The sequence below is a fragment of the Xiphophorus hellerii genome, chromosome 7 (genome assembly GCF_003331165.1).
Source record: "Xiphophorus hellerii strain 12219 chromosome 7, Xiphophorus_hellerii-4.1, whole genome shotgun sequence".
Lineage (NCBI taxonomy): Eukaryota > Metazoa > Chordata > Actinopteri > Cyprinodontiformes > Poeciliidae > Xiphophorus > Xiphophorus hellerii.
Window position 1 is genome coordinate 12,597,202 of NC_045678.1, and position 12,817 is coordinate 12,610,018.

At 36.3% G+C, this 12,817-nt stretch overlaps 1 protein-coding gene across 1 annotated transcript; it reads right to left on the reverse strand.

Annotated features, from left to right (window-relative positions):
* Positions 1–725: 725 nt before the first annotated feature.
* mfsd9 (major facilitator superfamily domain containing 9) lies at positions 726–9,874 on the reverse strand. The gene is made up of 6 exons (XM_032567564.1): positions 9,715–9,874; positions 8,070–8,157; positions 6,763–6,806; positions 5,776–5,905; positions 4,833–5,042; positions 726–4,246 (listed from the first exon to the last, which is right to left on the reverse strand). Exons 1-6 carry the CDS (start codon positions 9,799–9,801, stop codon positions 3,399–3,401), a joined length of 1,407 nt encoding a protein of 468 aa, XP_032423455.1. The 5' UTR covers positions 9,802–9,874; the 3' UTR covers positions 726–3,398.
* Between the last annotated feature and the right edge of the window lie 2,943 nt (positions 9,875–12,817).

Genomic DNA, 12,817 nt, shown 5'->3' on the forward strand with positions numbered 1-12,817 from the left:
GGTCCATTTTATCTTTAAATTCAATGTTGCATGAAATTGCCAAGTATTGCATATGTGGATATAACTTCAGAAACTTGTCCCTAAGCATAACATGTGGTTGACTGTAGACTGCACAATCACAACTTAAGGTAACACTAAAAGCTGAATCAGAGGAACTAATTTACTTGGATAAATAAAGGGAGAACGTTGGGAAAATTTAAGATTATTTTATTTGACTATTATTTTCGTGCAATTTTAGTCTTGAAAACAAAAATATATCATGACATAAATGTTTGGACAACTCTAGATATGTAGGTTCTTACAATTGTTTTTTCAAAAAACACCCAAAACAACAAAACTCCGATTTTAGGCAAATGTTTCATTCATTTGTCAATTTAAAAATGTCAAACTGTAGATGGCAAAAGTATTCATATTTTTACATTTTGTTATAACTAAAAATTATTCTGCATGTTATTATTTATGTAGTTCATAATTATGATAGAGGAAAATTCATTCACAAGACTTTATTCTCCCACCCTCAAATAAAAATCTCTTTTTGCAGTTGCATCTGGTAAGTCTTTATCACTGAAGTACAGAGATGGTCTCCATCCAGTCTGACTGAACTGGAGCATCTCTGCAAAACAAATATAAAAAAAAATACTTCAGTTTTTTGATTTGCAAAGGCAGCATAAACCTTCTTCAAAAGCCTGCAGCTATATCTGAAACAAAAGAGTTTAGTCACAAAAAATGTTTCAGACTTTTCAGTCTTTTTATTTGCAATTATTTTGAAAACCGTTTATCATTTTCTTTCCATTTCATAATCATGCACATTTTTTCTTGATGCATCATGCAAACACTTTTATAAAGGCACTGCAAATAGTAAAGCATTAGTCCAACCAACAGCAGTGATGAACCTTCATAAACACAAACTCCTGTATAACACATGGGAGACAACTGAAGAATGCAAAACCTGATTAAACTATAAAAACACAGAAGTTTTGTATTTAAAGTCTCCCAAAGTCTCTGAACCTGCAAAATATTTTAAAAATTAAAGCTGTGAGTCTTGTGTGAGTCCTAGATGTGTTTTAAATTTTTAGAAACCAGTAGTAGTAGAACAGCAGTTTTACTGCTATTAGTTATATTTAGTACATTCAAGTGCCTATTGCAAGCTCAGTTCCCATCCAGCCATATGAGGCCCACATAGATTAGAGGTGCAGTTATGCAGTGGGGGGAAAAAAGCAAAATTACATCAAAAAGATGAACTCACATTGCATCTCTTTCAGAAAATGGGCTTACTGTAAAACTAAAATAGTTTAACAAAAAGTGATTTGGCCCTAAATCTAAAGGACTGTGTCCATATTAATATGTTGTAATGATTAATTATGGTGTTTATCAACTGAATATGAGATATAATGAAACTTTCAAAATACAGTTTTAAGTGAAACTGGACTTTTTTTTTTTATGCGTCACAGTGAGGGCATTTTGAATTCAGGCATTAAAAAAAAACTTTCATTCACAATTATTTTGTACAATATTTACTATTATTTAGGGCTGTACTTGTTTATTTAATATGTAGTGCAAACAAAAATACATTTACTTCATTTACAGGTGCCATTAAGGTTAGAAGTTGAATTTACTTTACATCATTTACACTGCATTAGAAAAGAAAAGGTGCCATCGAGGTGTAATTTGTAAAAGTTTTTTACATTACTACTTTGACAATTTGGACAGGTCAATATGCCCAAAATAATATAGAACATATTTTTAAATGGTAAAAATTACAATCACAAATTTACCACAATGACTTATCTAAGGTGAAATTTCTAACCGGGGACTGTAGGTACTGTAAATCTCAAACTGTTTAGGACAAATCAAAAACGGCAAATGAAACTAAAAAAAAAAAAAGTTAAAAGAAATCAATTAATGACACACAGGCATAGTGCGATTTTGCTACATGAAAGCTATTTCATAAGGCTAAATGAAAAGGAGGAAATACAACTGATGTGTCTAGAACAGCATGTGTTGTATAGATGAAGCCATAATCTCTTCTTTGGTAGATTATCTTCACATTCTGATACTTTATGACCTTTTCTCAACATTTCCTCAGTTACAACATGTCTTGCTCTTCAATAATTAATAGTGGCGATGCGTCAAGAAATCACATTGGAAATTACATTTCCAAACATGTCTGCAGTTCGATCAGGCTTCGAGTCGGTGAGAGAGAGCAAGACTTAACCCTTTTCAGTGTTGAGACTTTGCCTTGAACTGCTTCTGGTCCTAATGCAAAGGACTTGCCTGTGTGGATGCAAAATCTACCCTTGGTTCATTTTGGAAGAACCTTCCTGCCATCTAGTGGTAACAGTGTGCAGGACACACCGGTTGTGATTTTTGCAGTATTAAGGTGCTTCTGGACTACATGTATATAAAAAGCCGCAATAAAACTCATGCTTTAATTCAATTTTTCAAAGCTCTGTTTAGCAATAGCAGCATTAATAAAATAATTTAAGTTCTTGAAATAGCTTACCTACCATTATTCACAATTATAGTTCATGTTAATAATTAGAAATATGTCTAAATTTAATATTAACTACACGGCCTATATTTAAATAAAACATTTTTATTTATGTTAGCATCTGCTTGTCAGAACCTCCCACCACCCCACACACACAAAAATGTGTATAATGGAAATATAACAGTAAAAAAAGTCAGGATGTAATGGAGTAAAGTAGATAATGGGAAGTTTGAACAGAATTAAAATGTAAACGGCAACATCATTTAGTGTTTCTTCTAAGATAGTAAAACCCCCTTTTATTTATTTATTTTTTTACATCTGAACATTTCTAATATAAATATTTAATGACTGCTTACAGCAGAAACATTTGAAATGCACACAAATGGTTTGGAAAGAGAAATTAGAGTCGGATAAAACCCTTGCGAACCTTTCCAACAGTTGCAGAACGAGTATTGGTCACAAAGTTATAACCAGTGGATCTCCAATAATGACAATTTCAGTGGTCTTGTGTCTTCATAAATCAGTATACCTGTAAGTAGTGCCGACAGAACTAAATTAACAACACAGCGTAGATTATTGCAATAACAAGGACACTGAGCCAAAGTTAAGGCCCTCACTGCATGTTTCTATGAGATCTGACTTCAGCATTTATGGAAGCACAAGAAACTCTGCAGCCGTTTCCTCCAAGCGGCAAACGTCCACGGTCCCTGAGAGAAAGGCCTGCAGTCCTTGTGTCGAGTCATGACATCAGCAGATTCGTTTGGCGGAGGCACCCATGGTGAGAAACTCTGTTCACGCCGAGGGTCTGCTGTTCACCACAGCTGCTTGCTGCAAATAAGAGCACTTCTAAAAGTGGTAGATCTGCATTGACTCAATAAAAGATCATCATTCAGCTGCAGAAACTGTTTTAAAATTTTACTGTTTTTGCCAGCGCCCTCCCGTCCCACTTCGGGATTCTGACGAGGAGCAAACCCACAGCTGCCAGAGCGAGCACAACCCCCAGACTGGGCGGTCCGCAGGGGCTGATCTCCTGGGCCAGACCGGAGAGGAGCGGGGCCAGGACGCGACCCACGGCCGTCACCGACTGGCCGGCCCCGATCAGAGTCCCGCTGGTGTGGACGCCTCCCCTTTGAAGCTCCAGGTCTGTGATGCACGTCCGTCCGATAGAGGTAGAAATGGCGAAGAAGGTGGAGGTGAGCAGGACCTGCCACACACTTGGAGCGGCGGCGTAGAGGAAAATGAGCAGACAGGTGAGCATGGTGGAGTGAAGCAGCAGAGCGGGCATGTTGTTTCTGTAGAGCTGTGTGACCGGCCCCACCAGGAACCCGGCCAGGGCCCCTAAGGTGCTGCTGTAGCTGATCAGATAACCCGTCATCTTCGGTTTCATCGAGAAACGCTCCTCCATGGCCAGAGAGAAGTTACTGTAGTAGAGCATGATGGCTACGGCCATCAAGAGACGCACCAGAAAGAGGTCCCACATGTCAGAAGAGGCCACCATGTGAATCCTGGAGCTGACAGAGGTGAGCTGTCTCCACGCAGGCTGGAGCAGTGACACCTCCCTCCATCTGAGGCCAGGCTTCCCAGCAGCTCTGCGCTCCGCTTCGGTCTCCGTCGGTAACGCCGAGTGGTGGTTGTTTGCGTGAGAGCCGTTTTGCACAGACTTGCCGCAGTATTCATTGTGGCATCTTTTACTGGCGCCGTTAGTTGCGTTTCGATCGGTTATCGTCTCGCTCCATGGCAGCAACCACACCAGCCCTGAAGCACAAAGACGACATTAGACAGCAAATAGAAAAACTGCTGAAAGAACGCGCCAGAAGAAAACCAGTCAAACTTGAAAACGTGTCAGTGAACACTATGCCAATTGAAGAATCGTATCATTGAAACACACTGAAAAACTGAAAATGGACAAAAATCTGCATAAAACTTAAATCCAGATTTTAGAAAAACCGAAAGAGATATCAAGAAGCTGAAACAGTTGAAAACAGCTTAATATCTTGTGATTTATCTAAAAGTTGAATGGAGTTTCTAGGTTGAAGTACGCAAAAATAATAGACTGTTAAAGAGCACAAAGTTTTTGCTGAGTTTTGTGGAATTCTGATTTTTTTCAATGCGTTTCTATGGAACCAAAATCTGGATAAATGTTAAAATATCGCAAAAAAGTATGAAAGATGAAATTACCAAAAGATACGGCAGAATTCACCAGAAGAAGGTGAACGTTTTTATATATGAATTGTTGAAATCGGTTGAAGCACGAAGAACAAAGACGGAATAAAAATAAATAAAAACACAGTCTTAAGAAAGAGATTTTGTAATATCAGGTTATTTAGCGCTTTTGGCTCACCAGCATTGATAAGAAAGATGGCTGCACATGTGAATGAGGAGGTGTAAAAGCCTCCTTCGTGCTCAGTGAGGTAGCCGCCTACTACAGGACCCAGGATGAAGCCGACGCTGGAAGCTGCGTTAAAGTGTCCCATCACAAGAGGGCGCTCTGATTCAGACACCAGGTCTGACAGCAAAGCTCTGCAGATGGACAAGGAGTGTTTGAACAGTCCTGAAAAAACAAATACACACACACTAGTTATACAATTGTTGGTAAATTTTCTACATATTGATGTTTAATATGTAAAACAAAGTAGTGCATAATTAGATAGAAAATGCAGACTTTAATCAATGAAAATCTGAAATGTGGGATGTGTGTTTGCATCATCCTTCATTCATGAAGTGCAAGCAGATGTTGTCTAATTAGTGAATTGAGTCTACAGCACTGAACACACCATCCAGGTGGTGAAAGATGGTGGCAGCATCATGCTGTGGGGATGATTTTCTTCAGCAGGAATAGAGAAAATATGAAAATGGATTGAGCTAAATCCTACAAGAAAATTAGTTACACTCAACAGGACTGAGATTGAATTAAAATTTCACATTCCAGCTGAAAAATTTACATTTTGTTTAACATTTGTGGCTGTTAACGAGTTTTATTCTGCTGGTCAGAGGGAAAAATGCCTCTTTGGATTGTTAAGGTTGCAGACACTTGGCATCCCCATGTATTAGAATGGCCTAGTTAAAGTCAACACCTAAATAGAGTGGAGAACCTGTGGGAAAATAAATTTTCACAGAATCAATCCAGCATGGCTGAACTTGAGATATTTTCAAAGCACAACAGGGCAAAAACAAAAGGTGGCTCTGATGTGTTTAGAGGGTGTACAGCTTAAATCAGACGTTTTATCCACAAGAGTCTTTGGAACAGGCGGTCATTTGGTGCGGTTTGCCCCCCCTAAACTCACCCACAGGTATTCGTGCGAGGACAAATAAAGTGATGCTTGTAGAAATCCCCAGCAGGCCATAGCCGCAGGCGCTCAGCAGGATGGAAGTCAGCAGGGAGTATCGCCGCCCCACCACGTCGCTCCAGCTGCCCTGCCAATCACACGCCGATCCATTCAATGACACATCGACATACGCTTTGGCAATAAGCGCATCGTTAAGCAATCAATGACAGAGTTAGACAAAGGAAAAGCATATTTCTTAACAAGCTGTACAGTAAAGAAACGTTTGTAACTTTGTTCATAAACCATAGTAGTCGTGTAATAACAAATCACACAACTCAGAAACAAGAGGCACAACAACTAAAACTCCACATCCTCTGTGTGCCAAGCAGCTGTGGTTTGATTAGATTCTCTCTCTCTGTCTCACAGACCCACAGCAATGATGAAATAATCAAATTAGGGACAGTTGAGATGATCTGTGCTCTGGATGTAAACTTTTGGGTTGCAGCTGTTCATATTATCCCAACATTCACGGGGATCCAGCCCGTCTGCATGAGGGCACCAACAGATGACTCTTTATGTGCTCAATTTGTCCCATGACCCCTGAAAATTAAACCAATTTCTGGAGCCGTGTGCAGCAACAGAAGGAGTTAAGAATTCAGCTGCAGATGCCAAACTTACTTTGTGCTCTTTCTTAATTTATTTCTTTAAAATCATTCATGATTTTGTTTATTTCGTAGGTTGCTCTCTGAAGGGCGGAGACAATTAGAAATGATTTCTGTTTTAAAAGAAGGATTTTGTGGCTGACCAGGAGCCAGTTATGCACGTTAAAGTCTTCACAGTGATCCCATTGTGCGATCACAATCAATCCTGAACAGCCAGTGATTTTTTTTGTTTCCACGAATTACTAGGAATTCAGCCATTTTGGCCACTAAAGTGGGCTCATCTTGTTTACTAGGAAATCCTACAGAAAAAGAGGTTGCACAGAGAAACAAAGTCAATACTCACTACTATTGTGCTGGAGAAAAGCTGCAATATTCCATACGTAGATCCTGCAAATTATAGATCAAGTTACAAATAAAAAACTTGGTTTTGTTGTTACCATTAAAAGTGTAAATACTAGTTATTGATTAATTACTATCTACTAAACAATTAAGCTGACTGTAAAATTGGTTTTATGATTCAGATTTGCATCCACAATTATAAACTGGGGAACTTCCATTTTTTGAGTTTATGTGGATAAATCCTGAATATATGAAGGGAAGTTATGAAAGAAATCACAGCAAACAATTTAGGTGTTGCATTTAAATTGCATGTACATTTCCTTGTTAATCTACACTCAACAATCCATAATAAGAAATGAAAACATTTTGTGTTTTTTTCCACAATGGTAATATTGGTTATTGCACAGCACCACATGTATTCATAACCCTTCAAATTTCAGGAACGTTTTCACAAACAACCACAAACAGCAGCGTCTTTTATTAGGATGTCATCTGCTCAAATAACAAGTCTTTTTTTTATATATAGCTTTTCTTTTAAATATTGTTCTCTGTCCATTTTCCTATTTATGCTGAAAACCTTTCCTGACCTTGCAGAAATGTATTACTCTACAAAACATAAAGCTCCCACTTCCATGTTCTTAACTGGGGATGGAGAGTTCAGTATGATTTGCTATATTAGTTTTCTACCACAAATTGAAATTTAAGTGAAGGCGAACAAGTTAAAATATTACATTCATCTTCCTCAAGCCGTTTGGCTTTTCAAAAATGTTTAAACAGGACTTCTTATGGTTTTGTTCTTTGACGTGAATAACTAATTCTTGGCTGCTTTCCTGAGTAATGCTCTCTTACCCGACCTGTGAGTTTACCATATCTTGGTGGTTTTTTATGTCATAATATTTGTTATTTTTGAAGGGTGTCACAAAGAGGGCTAGATGTTAATTAGATTTAGAATTTTAATAACAAAATGAAAATCTTTTGCCTTTCCAACTTAGTAATTATTTTGTGTTGATCTGTCACAAAAAATCCAATAAAACATGTTGAATGAAGTAAAGCATTCTAATATAAAGAAGACACTCTTTGGTAAGAGCACACTAATGTGTTAAGTTTTGGGTTAAAGATGAATGTTTTCTGAATTCATTTACTAATTTTGTCCTTTTCGTATTGATCTGTAAATCTTTAGCATCTAATTAATTTTTAATGTGATATTTATGTTATCTGATTTGTCTTTTGTAGCCATCAGACAGTTTGTTTCAGAAGGCTGAGCTCACAGAAATGTAACATATTACTAACTATTATGAAAACTCAACTCACCCACGATTCCAGCCACTGTGGGACTCGCTCCAAGAGCCTTTACATGGTGGCTCAAGAGCGGGATGATCATGCTCACCCCGAACAAGTCCTACAGAAAACAAGAGAAGATCACAAAAATGATTCAATCATTTTGGGACAGGACAAAAAAAGAGAGAAAATAAACAAACAATAAAAGAAAACAAAACCTAAAGAATAACGGCATAAATTATTACGAGTAAGTGTGGAAGTAAATACAGTAATGTTCAATAAATTAAAATATTATTGAAAGGTGTGTTTATTTCAGTAACTTAACTCACTAATTGAAACATTACATATATTAATCACACAAATTGATATATTTTAAAGCTTTTTTTGCTGTTAATGTTGACAATTGCTCACTCACAGTTCATGAAAATGTGACATTTAAGATTAGAATATTACATCAGCTAAATAAAAATACATTTTAATAGAGGAATTTAAGTGTAATGAAAAGTATGTTTGATATCTCCTGAAAGATTATTTTCAAAATGTAGTTTTTATTCAGAGCACATATTGTAATTAATTGAATATGTCTGTATGTACACTTTGTAGAAGATTTGGAAAAGAAAAAGTTAATTATTATATCCTCCCAGATTTTGTACTTTGTGCTGCTGCTGAAATTAAATCAGCAGCGCTTCCAGTCTAAGTTTATGTTTCTCAGGGCAACCTGTCACACCAAAAACAAAGAAGAAAATATTATAAAGCAACAACTTATTCATCAGATCTTTTACGGATATACTCTTCTGCAAATATTTGTCTGAATTACATATCTTTGACTTTGTGAATACACAAGCTTCAAAAGAATGGCTACCGTTTTGTTTTCATTCTGATGGAGGACATGGGTGTGTCTGACAGCAGCTTCACTCCCTGCAGGAGGGAGGAGTCACAGAAAAAGTGACAGCCAGCAAGTTAGAAACAGGTGTAATATGCAGATAATCTACAGCTATCATTACAGTATTCAGTGCACGCTTACACAGCACAAGTCAGACTCTCAATCAGCAGCTACATCCTGTTTTTTCTGCGTAGCTGAGTTTGAAGCAGCTTTTGCCAGATGCTTAATTGGAGGCACACAGCTGCTCATACAGCGTTCTAACACAATCCAATAATGACATTCTTTTAAAGCTTAGGTAACATTTATTCCCCCCTCCCTTAGTTTTCAAGTCAGTTTCCTGAATTATTTTAGTCACCTTTAATTAGATGACTGAAACTCAGACGGATTTTAATTAGGAAGAATCTGAGGGGGTGACCCAAAACCTCCTTCATTACAAAAGCTTCAAGGAATTGATCAGAGTGTTTTTGTGAATTTAAATCTCCTCTGCAGCAGCTTGCTGAAAACAAACAGAGGTGTTAAAACAATTTAACATTCTCAGATTTCTCAATGATTAGCACATTACCACAGCACTGGTTAACCAGTGGCAGCAATGATTATTATTATTATTATTATTATTTTCTGTCACTGTGTTATACACTAATAGAAAGACTGAGCCGGTTCTAATCTGTACCTTTACATGCTTGACATCACACCTGAGTTATGAAAGCCTGCACGGACTATCAGTGTCATTGATTTCACGTCTCACCCAGTTAGACACCCGAAGCAGCAACAAAACCCCCGCAGTTCCCGACTCACCATGAAGCCCACCACATAGATACAGTGTATGATCCCCCTCCGTCCTTTCAGTTTCAGGAATAAAGTGCTACATCTCTGGTTGTTCATCCTCCTGCGGTGCCAGCTCGCTCACAGCCGAAGCGGAAGCTCCCATCCGGCTCTACTGTAAGCAAACACGGCACAAGTCTCAGAGCCGGCGGGCCGATCCAGCAGCCGCAATGGGGGAGACGGTGAACTGGTGCCGGAGGGGCAGACATGTTGGATCGCGTTAAAGCTACTGGGATAACAGAAACATTTTAAACTGTAAGAGAGGTGAGTATTTCTTACCACAGAGGTTAAAGGTGAATTGTTTTATTCTTATGAGTAATTTTTGAAGTGAATATTCCCCCGTGGCTGTGGAGTAGATGGTATCATCCATTTACGTCACAGCGTGGACATTAAAAAAAATAGATATTTTATTTTTTGTTACTAGCTGTAATTGTTTGTAAGGAAGAAATTAAAAATAATTTTATTTTAATTTATTTTGAGTTATAAAAAGCTCTGCCTATAATTCTGACGTTTAATAAAAACGGATGTAGATTAAATATTTGAGGTCCTTCCGTTTGTTTTCTTCAACGACCTTTGAATTAACAAATTGTGTTTATTTTCTGCCACCTACTGGATCATCTCGAGCACTGCTATTAATTAAAAAAAAATATACGAACATGCAACACATAGTATAAAATAAAATAAAACAAAATAAAATAAATTTAGCATCTGGACCAATATAATTTAATATACTTCAAAGATATATAATAAAACAAAGCAAATTACAAAGAGCAAAATAAATATACAATCTTAACAATTCACAGTGTTAATCCTTGAGAACCAAAACATACGTTAAAATTGACTGACTATAAAATTGACATTAGAAATAATGAAACCAAACATATTTTCAAAAGTAAATTATTGTCTTTAACAATTTCTCAAGTACACATCACATAAACCTTGAAAACATGCAAGGAAAATTAAATATGCTGAAAGAAGTGAAATAAATAAATAAAATAAAAATAAGTAGATAAATAAATGAAAAAGTCTCAATTCCTTAACAACAAATTTCTCAAGGATGTATCGCATGGAAGTTAAGAACTATATAGTAAAATATACATTGAACTAAAATTGTATTTTTAAAAAGTCATTAAAAAGAAACAAATAAATACAGTGAAATATGCACCCTGAAACAGTTACTAAAGTATGTATCATGTGGACTTTAAGAATTGGTGGGCCACATTATTTATATCAAAAGAAAACTGAAATAAAACAAAAACAAAATAAAATAAAGTGCAATTATTGTCCTTAAAGAAAAATCTGTGCAGGATTCTTTTTCTCAGAATGAAAACAAAACCCCTAATTCTCCATGTGCACAAAAACAAGAACATTTATGTTTTACTGGCACATTTATTTAGTTTCATGTAATTTTGCTTAATAACATTCGTATCATCAGAAACTGTTTTGTCTGCGCCCTGGTGGGTCATCAGGTTTACTGCTGCTCTCTTTAAAATATAATTACTGTGATTCTAAATAGACACCATATGGAGCTAAAATTGTATCAAGGTGAGATAAAACAAGCAAGGTAAGATATTAATAAATTATATAACATTAAATAATAAAAACAACAAAACATAAATAAAATTGTCTTTAAAACGTTGGTCAGGACCTCAGTTTGCTCATTTTGTCGTACGAATAGAGAGTGAGACAGAGAGAGGAAGAGAGAGACAGAGAAAGAGAGCAGGAAACCTAAATGATAATGAATGTGAATAATTATTATTATTATTATTATTATTATTTTTGTTTATCAGGTAAACACATTTTCTGCATTTCATTAAAGTTCAAATTTGCCAGTTAACCAAACTGAGCTATTACTAAAATTGAAAATGTTTTGTTGAAAATCAGAATGGGATGAGACGAGATGTTCACACCAACTCTGTCAGACTCCTGACCGCCACAAGCTGACCAAACCAACTCATGCACTCACAAGCACTGAGATATAATAGCTTTGGTCGAGAGCGGACCGGTCACAGAAGCGTGTTAATTTACAAAGTGCTCATCTATAGGTTCACTGCTAAATATTTTACTTTAGATGTTCATAAAGGGAATTATTTGATGTGTGCACAGAAACACTGCAAAAATATAGAAATGAATGAATATAAACATACAAAAAAAGGGAGGGAAACCACAAGTCACAAAAATAAAGACAGTCTCTTCAAATTCTACTTTATGTGTATTAGGGTTTTGTACTAGAGCCAGAGTTTGACCATGGTGAGTCCTAGAACTGCCAAACACTGTTAAAGTAGAGATATCTGAAGCAAACAGTGACAATGATTGTCTTCAGAGCTTTATATGGTACAAATATGTTTATATTATTGTTAGGAATTGTTCTGTCTGGTACATTTCTGTGTAGGTTCATCACTTGTAAAATGAATGCATGACAAATTGATCTTTTACCTTCTTGAATACTGTACTTTTATGAATGCTGCACAGCACTTTGCTGGAGTTAATGTCTGTTTTTAAAATGCTTTATAAATAAAACTGACACTGACACTGAATACTCGTATGATTTGTAAGGACTACTGCCTGCCAAAGATCACTGGATGATTCTTATGTTAGTGAGTCCAGTGGATTTGTAAACTAGCAATTCTACAGGAAATAATTGTTGGGACTTGAGTATGATTTTACTTGCATGTACCAACCAATCCTTACAGTATTTAAGATGGCTTGTAATGGCAGCCGATTGTGTTTGACAATGAAATAGTGATAAAGAATTTCAGCCTGATTTGGTCTTCCAAACAAAACTCCTCCATGCGTTTTATTGTTGCTATATTTTAATCATTTCTTTATTCTCACTTACGACTCAAACTGCTTAATCACAATACAGAGAAACACACTTGAAGAAGAAATTTGATTAAAAACAAGAAAAATGTAAAACTCTGGTCAAGAGCCTCATACTATGTCAATAGATGAGGTCGTAGATTTTGTTTTGACAAACAATTTAAAGCAAATATTGCATAACTAATGGAAAATGTTATTGATATGTTGTTTTGTGTGAAAACTCACTTTGGAATAAGTCAAATCTCTGAAGTGAGTT

Excerpts from the sequence above, each read along its gene's own strand:
- mfsd9 (XM_032567564.1), bottom strand. The coding sequence starts at position 9,801 with ATGAACAACCAGAGATGTAGCACTTTATTCCTGAAACTGAAAGGACGG. Across the intron at positions 8,158-9,714 it reads TCTATGTGGTGGGCTTCATG|GACTTGTTCGGGGTGAGCAT; the intron begins GTGAGTCGGGAA and ends TGTTTTCTGTAG. Across the intron at positions 5,906-6,762 it reads TTTTCTCCAGCACAATAGTA|GGCAGCTGGAGCGACGTGGT; the intron begins GTGAGTATTGAC and ends TGTGATTGGCAG.